Source organism: Danio aesculapii, chromosome 4, assembly GCF_903798145.1.
Source record: "Danio aesculapii chromosome 4, fDanAes4.1, whole genome shotgun sequence".
NCBI classification, from domain to species: Eukaryota; Metazoa; Chordata; class Actinopteri; order Cypriniformes; family Danionidae; genus Danio; species Danio aesculapii.
This window is the reverse complement of record NC_079438.1, coordinates 764,205-783,603: the sequence shown is the minus strand read 5'-3', so window position 1 is coordinate 783,603 and position 19,399 is coordinate 764,205. Positions and strand designations below refer to the sequence as shown.

General features: G+C 37.5%; 1 protein-coding gene across 1 annotated transcript; it reads right to left on the bottom strand.

The window, feature by feature from the left end:
• Positions 1–3,374: 3,374 nt before the first annotated feature.
• On the bottom strand, positions 3,375–18,677 carry LOC130222727 (uncharacterized). Its single transcript, XM_056455257.1, has 7 exons — positions 18,589–18,677; positions 12,988–13,190; positions 8,335–8,427; positions 7,677–7,772; positions 4,712–4,822; positions 4,477–4,597; positions 3,375–3,652 (listed from the first exon to the last, which is right to left on the bottom strand). Exons 1-7 carry the CDS (start codon positions 18,590–18,592, stop codon positions 3,390–3,392), a joined length of 891 nt encoding a protein of 296 aa, XP_056311232.1. The 5' UTR covers positions 18,593–18,677; the 3' UTR covers positions 3,375–3,389.
• Positions 18,678–19,399: the final 722 nt, after the last annotated feature.

Genomic DNA, 19,399 nt, shown 5'->3' with positions numbered 1-19,399 from the left:
GGTTCAGATGGCTAGCCCTGGCCTGGTTGGATGAGGGCAGTTCCAGAGCATGGTTCGGTTAGGCTTTGCTGCGGCACACTTGTTGTGCGAGTGCAAATCGGACCCGAGGGCGAAACTGAAGCACCCGATGTCACTTTTTTTGAGGGACTGTTTCATATGGAGTTATTAATCATTCTTACTTTTCAATGAACGTGAACTGTCATCGTTTATTAACGACACAAACCCCTCGCTGCACGTCAGCTGCACCTTCAGAAAACCTCCTACTACCTGCAGCACCAGGAATTTATGATCATTTATGATGAGTGCCAAAAGTGCTGGATCTGTTCAGCAAAATATTTGACTGTCATCGCTAGGCCCACACGGAATCTGCACGCGCAGAATTCTGCAGATTTTCCACAGAATTCTGCAGATTTTCCACAGAATTCCGCAGATTTTCCACAGAATTCCGCAGATTTTCCACAGAATTTCCACAGAATTTCCACATAATTCCACAGATTTTCCACAGAATTCCGCAGATTTTCCACAGAATTCCGTAGATTTTCCACAGAACTCTGCAGATTTTCCACAGAATTCCACAGATTTTCCACAGAATTCCGCAGATTTTCCACAGAATTCCAGATTTCCGCAGATTTTCCACAGATTTCTGCAGATTTTCCACAAAATTCAGCAGATTTTCCACAGAATTCCAGATTTCCGTTGATTTTCCATAGAATTCCACAGATTTTCCACAGAATTCCGCAGATTTTCCACAGAATTCCACAGATTTTCCAGATTTCTGCAGATTTTCCACAGAATTCCGCAGATTTTCCACAGAATTCCGCAGATTTTCCACAGAATTCCAGATTTCCGCAGATTTTCCACAGATTTCTGCAGATTTTCCACAAAATTCAGCAGATTTTCCACAGAATTCCGCAGATTTTCCACAAAATTCAGCAGATTTTCCACAGAATTCCGCAGATTTTCCACAAAATTCAGCAGATTTTCCACAGAATTCCGCAGATTTTCAACAGAATTCTGCAGATTTTCCACAGAGTTCCGCAGATTTTCCACAGAATTCCACGGATTTTCCACAGAATTCCGCAGATTTTCCACAGAATTCTGCAGATTTTCCACAGAATTCCGCAGATTTTCCACAGAATTCCACAGATGTTTAGCCCATCATGTGTTTATTTACTTGAGTAAATGTGTGTAAATCTATATTTCTTCCGTTTTTAAATTAACTACAGTAATATTATTGACTAATATGAAAATGTTCATCTGATTTATGTACAATGCAGTTTGTACAGTAATATTTTCTGTCCTTTAGTAGAGATAATATATAAGAGACTGGCTTTGTTTACCAAATAAAGTGAATCTAATTGGATTTCCATTTTAAACATTAAAAGTTAAAAAGGTATTACTTTTTATTTCACATATTAAGGTTTTAGTCATGATACTCCCAAAATAATTCAGCAGAAATCTGCAGATTTTTACCAAAATTTTCAGCAGAAATAGCAAGAAACGTCCGCAGATTCCGTCTGGCCCTACTTATCGCATACCAAACGACTTAATCAAAATCTTCTGTATTACCGTTCCTAAGGTAGGAGTAAGGTTTTTTTATTTAACTTATTTTTAGGACAACAGTGTCTCCAGCAGAAAATATCTCCAAAGATGCTGTTTTAAATTGTAAAAAAAGATAATTATATAAGCGTTTATGAAACTAATGAAGACAGCAGGAGTTAATCATTCATTTGAGTTATTTAGCCTGACATGTTTACAGCTCCAAAATATTAGAAATGTTTCCCAAATTAAAATATAATGTGTTCAAGGGGGAAAAAGGTTTTGTTTATTACCCAGACATTTAAAAAGAACATATTTTAGAGCAGTAATGTCAATACCGTGATATTTATATCCAAGGTTATCATACTGTCAGAATCTTATACCGGCCCATGCCTAGCTCCAACAGCACTAACAACGTGAGAGCAAGTTTTTGGCCAAAGACAGAAAAGTAGCTTATATTAAAGTACGCGCAATGTATGGTTTCAGCATGGATGTGTGCATCCGCAATAGTCACGTCGCAGGATTTCAGTGTTGGGATTATAGTTTAATATAGAGTTTAATCACAATGGGGTAAAAGTTTATCATCTGCATGCATTTTTAAAGAGAGAGTTCACCCAAAAATACTCACCATTTTCATCACACCGTTCACCTGTTCCGAACATTTATGAGTTTTCTTTATTATAATTATTTTTTAGGGGTTTTCACCTTTATTTGACAGGACCGTAGAGAGAATTGACAGGAAAGTGTGGGGAGCAGAGAGAGGGGATATGACCGAGGCGGGAATCGAACTCAGGTCGCCGTGAACACCGAGGTGCATGTGTCGGTGCACTTTCCACTACGCCATTGGCACCGATGAGTTTTCTTATTTAATGAACACATAATGAATATAATTCAATACCTCCTATAGTATTGAAACAAGTGAAGTGTGAGTAAATATTGAGTGCATCTTTGAGTAAACGGTCCCTTTAAGGCCTGTGACTGTGTAAACGTTTCAATATTTCAGAGTTTAAAACATTCGTAACTTTAATAAAGATTAAATAATACACAATGAAGACTACGCAGTGTTGATTATTCAAGATCTGTGAACTATCATTCACTTTTGTCTTTGCTATATTTTATTTATCTATGTTTGTACTTTGTTATATATTATTCGAGATTCACTCCTCTACAAAATCCCCCCAATAAACCCGTTCAATCACCTGGTGAAATGGTGTTCACGTCGCAATATCCATCACAGAAATACTAAATATGATCATGTCAGACTTTTCCAATATCCTGCAGCGCTAATTCAAGTATACAGATATTTAATGTTAAACTAATTTCCATGACTTTTCCAGGCTTGGAAAATGGCATGTGAAAATTCCCTAAACCTAACCCGTATTCTAACTCTAGCCACACAATAATAATTATAACACAACAAACGATTAATTGAATGCATTTACAGCAAAGGTCCTATGTTGTGATCCGAGATATATCACGAGATTATATAGTAAATTAAAATATTCATACAAAAATAACATCGACTTTAGTAAATGGATAGCATTTTGACTATCTGATCATCATGCCCACACCATACCATACTTTTGAATCCAATTTCGGTATTAGGCGGGAGCACTTTTAGCTTAGCTTAGCATAGATCATTAAATTGGATTAGACCGTTAGCATCTCGTTCTAAAATGATCCAAGAGTTGATCATTTTCATATTTAATGCTTGACTTCTCTTTAGTTACAAGTTGCTAATGGTCTAATCCGATTCAATGATTTATGCTAAGCTAAGCTAAAAAAGCTCCCGCCAGACCTGGAGATCGGTTGGACGGATTAAAAGTGAATGGTAAAACTCAACTGTTAACTTACTCTTGCAGTTCATCAGTATTTGTATCCTTTTCTCCATCGCTGTCTCTGAAGGATGATTCGCTGTTGGAGCTGCATCCCTCATTTTGGACTTCTGGATCACCCGTCAGTGTCGTCTTGTCCACAGTCTGTTTTGGTACGTTTTTCGACTCCTCTAGAAGTGATGTGGCATCATTGTTCTGCTGGTTTACAATGACCGAGTCGCCAACAGGAGGCAGTGACAACGAGGAGACTATTCGATCCTCCACTATTGATGGAAGAACTGCAGAAAACAAGTAATCTAATCTTCAACACTGGCTTACTCGGTTAGTCACATGCGTTTTAGCTGTATCTTAACATAAATGTGTGATTTTTCCATTATTCAGTTTACCAAATATTTAAATGAAATTAAAGAAACACTCCGCCTTTTTAAAATTAGGCTAACATACCAGATTTTTACCATTTTTTATTAATTCAGTCAATCTCTGGCTCTTCAGTAAGCACTTTTAGCTTAGCTTAGCATAAATCATTGAATCAGATTAGACCGTTAGCATCTAATTAAAAAAAATGACCAAAGATTTTAAATGATTTTCCTATTTAATGTTTGCCTCTTCTTTAGTGACACTGTGTATAAAGAAAATCTGCTATTTTCTAGAAACAAGTTGCTAATGGTCCAATCTGATTCAATCACCTATGCTAAGCTAAGCTAAAAGTTCTCCCGCCAGATCCGGAGATCGTCAGAATGGATGCAAAAATGGTCAAACTGAACTGTTTTCCTCTATTTGCCAAAACAAAAGTGGCGTGTTCCTTTAATATAAATTTATGGGTCACCTAATCCTTTAAAGTTCTCATATCGTCTTGCTATTAAAGCTATTCTGTTTTCTTTAACTCATTAACCGTTTAAAATCATCTTTACACAGCCGATTTATTCAGAATTCAAGACACTGTGCCGCATTAAAATGTTTACGAAAACAGATTTTTGAAAACGTATGCCACTTCAGGTTTGTTTTCTGTGCCGCCTTTGCTGTGTAAAGATGCTTTAAGCCGAGTTCAACCAAAATGACACATGGGAAGCACATGTAGAATGAAACCGGCATTAAACTTTACCATTTTTTTCCAGAGTCCCACAAATATCTGATTGCAGCAAGGACAGCAAACTGTGTGATTTACAAACCGAGTCCACACACCCATCCAGCTCACCAGGATGGCAGCTGAGCAACAATGAAAGCTGAAATGAAAATAACCGAAGCTTAAAACACAATAGAATTGAAAACATGCTAAACAGCTAGCAGCTAAATCATTTAGATATGGAAAGGTATTTGAAAAGCTCCTATAATCAGACCTGTTTGAAGTTCGGTACCGGCAGAAGTTGCTCCAATCTGGAGAGAAAAAAGCCAACAAGGACTTGCAGTGCTTTGTCAAAGTCAGGCCCGTACTCGACTGGAAATACTTCCTGAAATACAAAAACTCTCTTATTACCTGAAATCTGTTTAGCTAAATTGAAATAAAATATTTAGCACCACTACTGAAGTTCTCAAACTAGCTCAATTTCAGTTGCAAAAGTTTTACGAACACTAGACCACTAGTTTGATTCGTTCATTTTCTTTTCGGCTTAGTCCCTTTATTAATCTGGGGTCGCCACAGCGGAATGAACCGCCACTTATCCAATATTTGTTTTACGCAGCGGATGCCCTTCCAGCTGCAACCCAGTACTGAGAAACACTAGTTTGATTCCCATAGATATTTACATTAGGTGTACGCTGTTGTTGTCTATTGGAAGGAGTGCGTCAACAGAGCCGCCATTTTGGTACAGGGTAGCGCTCCTTTGAAATGAATGTGGGACCAAGGTGCAGTGGAGGACTGGCTATCTAGAGCCAGAGATATATACACATTTATACATTTATCTATGATATAATCTATAATTAGTGCAAATTGTTGCTACTTTGCCTTATGATCAGTGCAGTAAGCGACTGTATTATCATCAATAACGTTACTTGTTTAAAAGTTTGTAACATACAAAATCATAAACTCAATCTTACCTATAAAATGTGATGCCTTTACGCTTTGTTTTGTCGTTACTACACCCGTATGCACTGGCCTCTGTATGATTAGCTTTAGTCTTGACCAAGTGCAGTTGAATGACTTTTGTCCTGGGAGCACTGTACCAATATGGCAGTGGTATTGACGCATGCTCAGGGTCCGTATGCTATATTTAGTGTATATAAGGAATGTTTCATTCTCATTATATCACAAATGTTTTGCATTAGAAATCATTTTATTTCCTCACTCTAAATATGAAATCACACTATGCACGTCTGAACACAGAAGCGGTCACTGAGGCCACGGCTGAGTCTGGAATTGTATATTTCCCTACTATATTGTATGGTAAGGTGAGTGGTAGGCTTGGGCGGTAATATGGTATACCGCGGGATCGAAATATAGCAACGGTGTCAGTTTCAATACCGTTATACCGTCATCAAAAACAATGCACTTATATAGGAGACAAGTATTAAATATTAAATATTATTTATTTAATGGCTGAAAATGCGTGATTGTCATCGCGGGACAGCGTGGAGGAGAGAGAGAGAGGTGAGGTAAGATGGCGAGTCGCGCACCAAGATCACGAAAAAGAACGCAACCTCTGCAGTTTGGCAGTATTACGGGTTTTTGACCGAACGAGAAGGGAGACATGGTGAATACGAACTAGAGGTCTGCATTCCCGCTGCTGTACCTCGAGAGCCGACCAGATTTCTTGCAGTGTGGGAATTAATCTCCGAATAAATCGTGGGAGCGGTCGGTAACTCTGGTGTAATTTGAACGGGAGCGGACTGTCTAACAATATCGCTCCCGAGCGAGCGAACGCGCTGTGTTGTGCGTCGCTTGTTTGGTGCTGTCTATGTGTGTGTATATGTGTGTGAATGAGAGAGAGAGAGAAAGAGAGAGAGAGAGAGAGCGTGATGCTGTGCGTCGCTGGCTTGGTGCTGTCTATGTGTATATGTATGTGTGTGTGTGTGTGAATGAGAGAGAGCATCCCGCCCAGATCTCGAACAAGACAAACATGTGACCGCGAACCTAACCTAATTCAGTTTCTGAATGGTTTAGCCACAAGCCAACAGTTTGGTGACCCTGTCTGAGCCTTACATCATATTTTTTTAATTATGCACGGTAATACCGTATACCGAGGTAAAATAGGGAGGAGGTTTGACGATATCAAAATTTGGATACCGCCCAAGCCTAGCTAGTGGCATGTCCGAATTCATAGTTTAACTGCTGTCATAAAGCAGTGGTATTTTGTTTCCACTAGATGGCGCTAGTGTACTTTGAACGTGTTTTCTTCAATAACTTGTGATTAGTTTAATATGTATAGTTTTCAATTTTTGATAATTTTAAAATGCTTATTGTTGACTTATTTACCGATCTATGGTTTATTTGAGCAAAGGTTATTCATTCTGACGGTTTTGGACATTTTTTAATTTCATTCCCATCTTGCCCAGCTAAAATACTACTTCCGGGTTTGGCACTCGCATGAAAGTGAAAGAGGAAAGTAACGGCAAGATTTAATTACGTTTCTTTTGTAAGTTATAAGTGCTATAATCAAGAATTCGAAGGATGTATCCCTCCTCTCTTAGTTTACAAGCAGGCAAAGTGGTATGTGAATGTATTTTTGTTCATTAATTATTTTAAAGTTGTATGCTTAATCCTTATGTATGTGAATGTATCTGATGTTGTTATTATAATCATTTATACAGTTCTACGGTGTTGATGTTGGCATCTGTGTCAATAAGTGCATTAAACATCTGTGAAAAAGGAACCTCAGCCTTCGCGTTGTGACTAAGGGCAGCATACATAGTATGGAAAAACAGTATGCGAGGAGCACCAGGATGGCTGACTACTTCCGGCGAGATTCTGAAGTGCACATCTAATGGACGCTACACTATCCCATGATGCACCATGAGAGAATTCATGAATGAGACTGAAGTGATGCAAGAGATGCGTGTAGGTCATGTTATAATGACAAATGTAGTACGTCCCAATGTGTGATCGGCCCCTAAGACCACTGTCAGAACTTTTTTTAGATTTATTTTGTATTATTTTAATCTCAAAATGATGGCAGAGGCCCTCACCCACTGTCCTCCATTAATAAGGTCACCAAAAGACAACGATTTCAGCTCAAAATCTTCTTTAACGTGCTACTGAAGGAAACGCACCTACATCTTGGTAGGCCTGAGGGCGAGTAGATGAACTGTACATTTGGGTCTAATTTGGGTGGACTCATTGTACATTTGTAATAGATCTAGAACACAGACCTGAAAGAAGTATTCTCGCTTCATGGCGTCCTCTAGCAAGCTGAGGACAAGTTGAAGTACGCTGTCCTGTAAGCTCTCCATGTCTGTGTCACTCACCTGTGGACAGGTAATATTGTCAAACATCTGAAAACGTTGGCTTTCTAAAAAAGCCACCGCGCGTAAAGCCCACAATGACTTCGCGTCCATTTATTGGAGGGAAACGGTGCTTTATTCGCAAATGTTTTGTATGATATCATGTTGCGCGCAAGTTTAATTCACATCTTTGGATGGAGATATAGCTATCTAGATCTCTGCTGTCAACCTTTGTGAATCGTTTTACCCCTAGTATACATGAAAGTACAATATATCAGCAGGTTATAGAGATAATCGTGTTTAAAGTCACAATTCATCAACAGATCGCTAGTATGTCAGCTTATAGAAAAACCAGCTGATCGACGTGACTTTAAAACGCTCCAGTGTCCCTGTATCTGAGGTTAAACTCAGTAAACACAGTGAGTTCCGATGACCTTCACGGCCAATCGCAGTCATTTCTGTTGAGCACGTGAACACAATGGCAAATCAACAGCGCTCAAATGTTAGCGGGAAATGGACGTTTTTAAAATCTCAGTACCGACAGGTAACGAATTCCAGTATCGTGACAACCCAAGACTTGACCTACCTTCAGTAAATCGGCAGTCTGGATTTGGTGAATGTGTGATTTGACAGTGTGAAGGTCTGCTGGAAGCTCACCTCGACACATCTCGAGAATCATCTAGGGGGTTCAATCACAGCAAACGAAACGAATCAGAAAACTGACAAAACAACGCAAACCGAATACGGTTTGAAGACAACTACACATCTACATGTTTTTAAAGGCTTATTAGCAGCTCAAAAATGAGGCATACTGTTTTAAATCAAATTAAATTAAATATGGTTAAAATAAACATTTAAATTAAACAATGTTCTTCAGCAATGGTCAGTACACTGATTTAAACCTTTAACCCATGTAAATTGTTAAAATCTCAACGGTTACCTCTTACAACCAGGGAAAACCAGCAACAATCAAGAATGCATGATCATATGCTGTCATGGCTTTGCATAAATACGTCATTATAATGGAAGTCAATGGGGCACAAACAGCCCCCAACATAATGAAAGGGTAGTCGATTTACCCTTTAAAATAGTGTATTGTTGAATTATAGAAACTTTCCAAAGGATTTTCCCAAAATGTGTGTCAAAATAAGGTTTGTCAGCAAAAATCATCCCATTTGCTGAAACACAGAGAAGGTTGTGGCCAAATTAAGACTCAAAATCACCCCAGAGTGGATGCAAACACCCTAAACAGCACACAAGGGGGTTAATTGGTGAATATGCATATAAAAATACCAGGATATACATATTTTATTCTCATTCAAACAGATGTCATATTGGTTCAATATTGAAATAATCAGTGGACGTTTGTCGTAAGTACGTCATTTACTAGATATCTTTTAGTGTAACGGAATTGACAACTTGCATTGAATGCTGATCTCAACGTTTTTGAAGTCATCAAAAGAACTGACAGTAAATCAACAGTGTGTGTGTGACGTCATCCAAAAATCACCCCGAAGAAGAATCACTGCTTGCTCCTTACAGACTACAAGATTTGCTATTTTCAGGAATCAAGCTTACAAAAAAAGCATTCAAAGAATTAGGCCCAGCAATATCCAATGCAATGGCGTTTGGTGGAAAAATGTATCAGCTACTCATCAAAATTCTATACTTAATCTCCAATACGGAATAATTATTACTTGCTCAGAGACATGAAGCCATTCACTTACTCTCTCTGGTCAGATGAAGGCATTAATTAGAGAATATTTATGATGAGAAGGACTGAGGACATTCCCTGACCTACAGTCTTGTTTTAATATAATAGATTTCTAGTGGGTTTTACTAGACAGCTAAGATCTTCACTCGAGGCATATGGGGTTCCTTGGGATACACCCTTCATCAGGGACCCATAAGGGACTCATCCAGTGGCCTACTGGCTTGAACCCTTTAGAGGGAGAACTTGGAGACTCACAGCTTTGATTGGGATTTAATTTGGCAAAACATTTCAGTTTCAGCTAAAAACCCTGCCCACCAATTGATGAACTACAATGTAGCTCACAGAATCGATTATACACCTCTAAAACGTTTTAGAATGAAACTTATTTCTGTTTGTGGTAAATGTAATACCGGGGCCATGGGTAGCCTTTTCCATGTTTTCCGGGAATGTCTCCCAATCTTCAATTCTTGGATTAACATCTCCACCATCTTGTCGCAAATTTTGGAAACTACCACTGATCCTGAACCTTGCCTTTTCCTAATGAATGACGATTCTTCAGTAAGCCTGACTTTCTCAGGATTAACCGCTGCAAAGAAAACAATCATCAGTTCCTGGTTCCCTCCTAGTCTCCTATCAGTTCAGCAATGGTTATACTATTTTATAGACAATTTTCGACTAGAACAATCCGCTGCCTTAATTAACAGAGCAAAGATTTCAACAATTCTTCATTGGAATTAAAAACACGACAATTTGATCTCCATTATTAAAACTTAAGTGATTTAATTTAACGACATCGGAGAAATGATTAAGATGCCTTAACTTATAGGTGACAACAAACTATCTTTTCTTTCCCTTTATTCAGTTTTACAATCATTTTATTAAACACTTTTTTTCATTTATGTGCTTCTCTGACATTATGTTGATCATTTTTTCTCTCCCTTTTATACTCATTTACAGGTTTCTGTATGTGTTCATATGTGTGTGTTTGTTTGTGTGTACATATATACAATTTCTCATTTTTATTTGGTTTCATCTTGTGATCAACCGTGGTCAATGTTGAGGAATTCTGCGATTACCATTGTTGATTAATCACGTTTACTAAAAACACAAAGTTTAAAGTAAAAAAAGCCCCCTGAAGACAATGTTTCACTGAAATAAAATGACTAAAACATGCTAATAAATGTTATTACGTGGCTTTGTTGATTACTTGTAAATTGCTTTGGATAAAAGCATCTGCTAATTGATTAAATGTTAATATAATACAAGAGAAATCCTCAATTCACTCCGCCAGTCGTCACACACACCGCATCTGCATGTCTGAAATGGAAGTGAGTGGAAGGGTTCCCACTAGGGGTGGGCGGTACACCGGTGTCATAGTCATCACCGGTGTGTCATTGCGCCACGACATGGATTTTCTAATACCGTCAATACCGTAATAAATCAATTATGCGCCTTGAACGGCTGCATTTACATCAATAATAGCTAATTCTAAATAATAAGGCCTTCAATTTTCTTCAAACGTTCAGTTGTGTTCTGAATACATGTCCTTATACTACAGTGCTCGAAATTGCAACCGTTTTGGTCGCATGAGCGCCCGAAATTTAATCTATGCGCCCTCATAATATATTTGGGAGCATTTGTGTGTCTGAATATAATGGTTTTAGTGCAATCTGATTTGATTTTCTCTAGAAACTTGCTGAATCGCTCTACCCTGCTGCTGTATTGGTTCATATTAGCTGTCAGTCACTCAACGCTTCCCGCTGTCAGATAACAGGGAGCTTCTGTTACTGCAGGAAATGCAAACGGCTGAAGAGTGAAAAGTGCACAGGTTTGCAAACCTCACCTAAAGTTAGAATAATAATAATGGCGCAGATGACAGCGATCATGACATGAGGTAAATGTTGATCCGCCAGCTGAGATCAATCGAGTGTTTTCGGAGAAGGTGCCCGAATCTCGATGCGTTGCATTCACCGCGTGTTCAGCGCAAATGTCCGCTAAATATAAAGTCTAACACTGTACACATCATCGCCAAAGAAACTCACCTTTACTAAGTTTACACTGAAACTACGGCTCATAACAAAGAGCGGAATTGCGCTGGTGGTCATCATGAGAATCCTGCTCTGTCTGCTCATAAATTGGTGCGGCTGACTCGCCTGCTTTATTCCACCAACACAGAGAAATGAAGATCAGCTCATAACGAGACTGAGCATTTACAATGAACCAAACCAAAACTTAAAGAGTGATAGAAGTGAGACTTTCTTTTGTCCGTTCTTCCTTGAGATGTATATTATTTTGCTATTGAAAGTAATACCATGATATTATACCGTCACCGTTCAAAATCTGAAAAATACTGTGATATTAATTTTAGGTCATATCGCCCACCCCTAGTTCCCACTCGAAGCCAAATTCGTTGACTTTTCCATGATGATTTTCACCGATTAAAAAGCTGAACTTCTATGATCCATCCACCTTATTTTTGACATTGCGGCTATTGTTACGTACGTTTCGGTTCTCGCTCATTTCTAGCAAAACAAAGCATGTTGCTTGTTGTCATAAAACAAATCCTATTATTTTAATATAATTGATAGTCGATCGGCTATAAGAATAAAATGGCTTGGTAAAAATGGACTAACAATAAAGGCGATATAGAGTTTTTTTGGTGGGGATAAATAGAAAGCAATACGCTGTGAACATCAGCTACGCTAATTATTTTCTTTATTCTCCATTTCCACCTGGGGATACTCTTCCCGAGGCCCTCAGACTATGCAGAGTCACTGATTCGATCCAAGACCAACGACGAGATGATCCCAAGGTTTCCATAATCCTGGACCAGGCCGTATCCTGAGCAGCTACTGTGATGGTCATGGAGGAGTGGAGAACATGAGACTGATTCCTGTGACGCTCCAGAGACACACGAGTCTTCGCTGAGGCCAGCTTCCAGCCTCCGCCACTGAGACTGCAGCTCTGCACAAGACGTTTGGCCAGCGGAGAAATTAAAATGGTCGTGCCCAACTGAGCCTGGTTTCTCTCAAGGTTTTTTTTCTTCACTTCCGCCATTAGTGAACTTTTTTCTCTCTCCGCTGTCGCCACTGGCTTGCATGGTTCGGGATCTGTAGAGCTGCGCATCGTTGGATTTGCTCTTCAATATTTGGACTCTCAGTAGTGATTATTAAACCACACTGAACTGAGCTCAACTGAACTGAACTGAACTTGAAATACACTGTTCCTATTTACTGTGACCTTTTATGTGAAGCTGCTTTGACACAATCTACATTGTATAAGCGCTATACAAATAAAGGGGAATTGAATTGAACACTTAAAATATCATAAAAATAACAACTCATGATCTTCCCTGGAAAATAATTTAAATAAAATCCCCATTCATCTAAATATCTGCGGTAGAGCTTTCAAAATGCCATGATATTCCAGAAATTCAATCAGATTTTTCAACGGTGGCATATTTTACCCCAGTAACAGTGTCAGGAGAGCAGACCTCGGTAGTTCAAGCAGCACATAATCCCTCACCTTTGCCCGCAGCCCCACTATCAAAGTGGCCCTCTGTCTCCTGCTTAAGAGTTCTGGCACGAGGTTGGTCATCACCGAAACAAACTCTTCCAGTTTTCCAAACTGCTCCACGTTCTGATCCTGGACGATCTGCCACATGAAGGCGGATGCGAGACGCAGAGGAGAAACCAGGAGCCGCAGCGAGGACAGAGACGGGACGAGATCTACAGACGGAGAAAAACAATCGTCAACAAGCGACCCGCATGAACTAGGGTTAAAATATCGCAGTAATGCGATCAGTGCTCCAAATTATGTTGATTTTTAAATGTCTGGGTTAAAAAACGTTCCCCGTTGAGCACAATAGATTTCATTTTAAGAAACATTTAAAATACTTTGGAGCGGTAAACATGTCAGGCTAAATAATTCAAATAAATCACTGACTTCTGCTGTCCTCAGGTTCAAAAACAACTTAAAAAGGCATCACTGCATATCTTAACTGTCTTTGGTTATAAAGTAAAGCCACTGCACTGTTCAGCACCACAGCACGCTTGGATGTTGGTTTATGAGAGATTTGTTTTCAGACGCTTCCAGAATTGCGGGCTGACCAATAGCTTTTGATGAGGAGGCTCCTTTCAGGGTTTCTGCAGGTTTCACAGAGTTAAATTTGAGACTTCTCAAGACATTTTTAAGACCATTATGAAGTAAATTTCAGACCCATAAAGGATTAAAGGCGAAGGAATTTTTCAAATGGCCCAGATGGAACATTTTTTTTATATTTAATTGAATACATTTAATAAAACATGGTTATGTTTGATGTTTTCTTTCTCTATTTTTGTTTTTACCCTCCTCTCTGCTTGTTTAGTCTTTAGGTTTCTTATTGGTTTACCATTCTGTCCATCATCATTATGACGAAGTCGGTTCCACCAATCCCAGAACGAGCCGCAAGGATTTAAAGCCCCGACAGACCAGCGTGTGGGGTACGCTCTGCCTCGACGTATCATCTGTGCTCCACGCAATTTGATTGTGCTATGCTTCGGCTGTTTAGTGATTTACCTCAGTTTACTGTGGTAATTCGAGTTTGCTCGTTGAACTTCGTTGGCTTTACGTAACATAATGTGATGGTTGTTGTGTGGTTCTAAACTTTGACCGTTTTATCCGGTTTGTTTTAGTTTAGATTGATGTTTTGTTAGATTAGCTTGAGTGGTTTGCCAGTTGTGTATTTTGAGTTTTGTAGCTTTAATTAGTTTAGTTCGGGTGTCGTATACACTGAAGATTTCGGTGTTTATTTGTATTTATTTTTGACGCCTAGTTTAGACTTTAGTTTTAAGGATTGTTTTGTTTTGTTAATTTCTTTGATTTGGCTTACACTCGTTGTTTTTGTTTAAAGATAATTATAAATGTTTGTTTCTTTCTTTTTCCTCTCCAATTATTGTTACATAATTTTCAACTATCGAGTAAAAAGCTTAAATAGAGAATTTATTCCTGCCTCATCCTTGATCTGTCGCACACATTAAGCTGCGGTCACACTTGACTTTTCCTCCCATAGACTTCCATTCGTACGCACACGAATACGTCAGACCGGAAACGCGGGGTCATGCGTCAAGTTTCGCAGGTTGCTGCGGTGCAAAGTTCAAGCTTGGTGAACTCTGACCTGCGAAATCGCATCACTTGGCTGCATGAGACCAATTGAGGATCAAAACAGGACCTCTCTGGACAGAAATTTAAAGCATGGAGCAATCGTTCGCTTTTTTAATGTCTAATCATCTTGTTTAATCCCGCCCCTTTTCGCAGTGCCGCACGACAGAATTTCGCACACACAAAGCCCAATGTGACCGCAGCTTTACACCTGTCTCACTTAAATGTTACAGCATCCCACTAAAACATCTTAAAAACGTAACAAACGTTAATAATAAAAAATAATTTAGATTTTATTTCTCAGCTAAACATTTTAAATATTGTGTAAAAACAAGCAAGCTCTACTGGTATCCATACACTTTATTAAAAAAAAAAGAATGTTCAAATGTTTTTTTGTGCCGGTATTCGGTAATGCGATAGATCACGGTAATGAATATGCACGATATTGTTATCGCGGGCGCTTCAAAATACCGTGAAAAATAATAGATCCGAATTTATATTCTTAGAACGCGCCTTAGCTTATTTTCCATCAACCGCTTGAAGAAACACTGCGTATATGCTGCGCAGAACTGATGCGCACACTGATGTAATCAATCCCCACATGTAGAAGCACTGTGTGCGCGCCGCCGCTGCCACCGCACTATAATCCACACACGAAGAAGAAGCATGGCGGAAGGAGGAACGCTGCTGACAATTTATCCCCCTTCAAAAAAAAAAGTCAGAGGTTTGGAAATATTTTGGGTTCCAAAAAAATGCAGAGGGATTGCTGATCGAAGACGGTTTCCCTTTGCACATTCACTTTGATATAATTGCTCAAGTTTACTTTTATATTGTGTATTGTTTTATTTATATTTATTTGTATTTAAATGTTTGAAGTACTTATAGTTAATTAAAAAGTTATTAAAGTTACTAAGTTGACGAAACTGAAGTTTTTTTGTGTTTTTTTACCTGTTTCTCTAGTAAAATTACAATATCGTGATAATACCGTATACCGTGATAAAAGCTCAATCAATTAATCGCAGCATGAAAATGTGATACCGGCACATGCCTAATGCACATTAACCTGTCCAGGTCGGTGTCCTCAGCAGTAAATACATGGAGCACTTTTAACCAAATGCTATTGTAAGGAAAATAACTAAACCATTATGATAAATAGAGTTAAAAATGACCTTTTTAAATAAAAAGTTTAAAGTTTCATTGATATGATTGTTGGTGATTGTATGGGTTTTGGCCAGATTTGGTAGCAATACATGAACAAAGAAAATTAAGACCCGTTTAAAAACAATTTAGGACTTACAACACCATATTTCAGTCAATTGAAGACTTTTTAAGGTCTAAAATTTGGATTTTTAGATTTAAGACATATTAAGTCCCCGCAGAAACCCTGTCCTTTTCTGCTGTATATACTGTTGCCCTTAAAAATATGAAATAAAATAACACGTAAAAACTTACTTACAGCTTAAGAACGAAATAATAGACATTTATAGGCAGATTTAAAACCTTGACTTTTCCAAAACCGCTGTAAACCTTGAAACTGTGTATTCTCTCATGTTTACCATCACCACAAAAACATATTCGTAGCTGTTAATTTTTGGAAACTTTGGAGATTTATACATCACCTGACCGCTATAAATAAATGCGCTTTCCATTAATAAATGGTTTGTTAGAATACAACTATATTTAGCCAAAAAACAACAAAAAAATAAATAAAAATAAACTAAAAATACTGGAAAAAAACATTAAAGTTGCATTTTACCAATCACAAATTGAGTTGAGATATTTAAATAATAATAACATTTTATTTTTTTTATTTTTTTTTTATTTTTTTTATATATTATATTATAAAATAAATAATATTTATTTTATTTTTATATTTTATTTATATTTATTTTATTTTTTTTATTTTATTTATAACAATGTTAAGCACCTTGGGTCTGAGAGTAACGCAATTTCGATTCTCTATATGTCTTGTACATGTGGCTGAATTGACAATAAAGCTGACTTTGACTTTGACTTTATTTAAGGCGACTTTCAAACCACTGTATATCTGAAGCACTAAATTAAGGTAAAGCTGGTTTTATTTTTGCACATTTTGGACTTTAAACTTCTTAATACAATTTCAGAATAGTATTGTGTGCAAATTCTAAATGGTGGAATTATATTAGCTGCTAAAGACTTTCAAAGCTAATGTTGTTTTGCAGTAGGGCTGCACGATATTGGAAAAATCTGACATTGCCATATTTTGTATTTTTGCGACATGTTTGTACAATTTCACCATGAATAGCTCTATTTGGAAATAATTTATACATTTTAGATTGACTGGGATGATTCTTTAGGGTAGTGAATCATGCATGAAATGTAAGAAACAAATTAGAAGAGAAGAGAAATGCAACGGAGCAAATAGAAAAGTGAAATAAACAGTGCTTTACGGTGTTCGAGGCAAACAAATCGTATTCAGGTACAGAAATGGAAAGAGTTTACTGTTTAAATAGTTCATTAGATTGATTTCCTATTAAAGTTACAAACACTAAAATTGCTTGAGCCTGAATGCTTTAAACTCTCTCAGGGCTTAAAAACATGTGCAAATTATACACTTTTACTCCACTGTAGTTAAACTCTGCAGTTACTTTAGTAAATCTCCTGTATTTTTAACTGTTGCTATATAATCTCAATGTGTGTATATATATATATATATATATATATATATATATATATATATATATATATATATATATATATATATATATATATATATATATATATATATATATATATATATGCAGTTTAAGTCAGAATTATTAGCCCCCCTTTGAATTTTTGTTTCTTTTTTAAATATTTCCCAAATTATGTTTAACAGAGCAACGAAATTTTCACAGTATGTCTGATAATATTTTTTCTTCTGGAGAAAGTCTTATTTGTTTTATTTCGGCTAGAATAAAAGCAGTTTTTAATTTTTTTAAACACCATTTTAAGGTCAATATTATTAGCCCCTTTAAGCTATATATTTTTTGATAGTCTACAGAACAAACCATCGTTATTCAATAACTTAAAAATGAGCCAAATTACCCTAACCCATATAATTAACCCAGTTAAGCCTTTAAATGTCACTTTAAGCTGTATAGAAGTGTCTTGAAGAATATCTAGTCTAATATTATAAGCCGTCATCATGAAGATAAAATAAATGTGACTATTGCAAATGCGCACATTGTGATATCGTTGCTGAAACGATATATTGTGCAGCCCTATTTTGCAGTCATATTTACATGCTATAAGACTAAACGTTCAAAGCAGTGCATCACATTACTGTTCTAAAATGAATGAATATTAAACCAACTTTACCTCAATAAGCAATAAATAAAAAACAATATATAAAGCATTAAAGAAGCAGCAGTTCCAAAGTAACTTCCTAAAGTAGGAAATGTGCTAGATATCTTCAAAGAACAAGACATTTACTGAACATTCTGATTAATTTTGACATAAAGTGAAAAGTCTACCATTTTGACCCATACTACAGTGTCTCTAGCTATTGTCAAATATACAGCCGTGCAACATACGACTGGTTTTGACGTGCAGGATCACATACACACACGTACATTTACATATACAGTGTCATTCAGTAATTTAAAGTGATATTAGAACATATCTGAAACAAATTATTCAAACATGATACTTAATTTCACGTTAGCAGCGAAGATAAAATGTATGTATGCACTGTTTTGCGTGTAAGCATATTTACAGGTGCGTTAATTTACAAAACCGCAACCAAAACTTGTAATTGGAAGGAAACGACAAATAAACGAACAATAACATTAGAGGCAGTAAAACAAAAGTCTATCAGTTTCCTCCTAACATGATACAGCACTAGCTGTTTACATCTGAGCTGTGATGCTCTACTAACAGCCCAGCAGAGAGAAGCACTGGAGCTCTCGGTGTTACACATCTACGGGAAATAGTGTAAATGGATCAGCGGTAGATAAATATACTCACCCATCGCTTATTTTAAAAATTCTAGCTTAACAAACAGTCTTGTTTCCAACTTCGTCCGTTGACTCGTTTTGTTTGACACTGCGCATGCGCTTAAATTACACAGCGAACTAGAACGGACAAGAGCTATGGAAGAAGAGTAGAGATGGGCGGGGCTTATGTCAGATTCGTCAGGTAACATTTCGATATTAATTATCCAGCGTTTACACGCCACTATACACCTGATTTTCAACATGTTTAAAAGTTCACTAGTGTCAATACCCGGGCCAAATGTATTTTCAGGCCAATCCTGAAGCAATTAATAGACTGTTGTACCACGTGATGCATGTTACTTTTCACAGCGAAGTTCATGATGAGCTACTCACAGTACTTTTATGATTACACAGTTAGCGTTTCAATATATATGTCTATTCAGTATATATGTTTATTCAATATATAAAACCAGTCATAAGCAGAGTTGGGGGAAAACTACTTTTGAAAGTAATGCTTTACAATAGAGTTACTCCCCCAAAAAGTACCCTACTGACAAAACCAGCTTAAACCAGCCTAGGCTGGTTTTAGCTGGTTGACCAGCCTGGTTTTAGAGGGGTTTTGGCCTTTTCCAGGCTGGTTTCCAGCCATTTCCAGCCTGGTCCTAGCTAGTTAGGCTGGGAGATGACCAGCTAAAACCAGCTTGACCAGCCTAGCCAGGCTGGGAGCCCAGTCAAAACCAGCTATGTCCAGCTTAAACCAGGCTGGTCAAGCTGGTTTTAGCTGGTCATTTTCCAGCCTGACCAGCTAAGACCAGGCTGGAAATGGCTGGAAACCAGCCTGG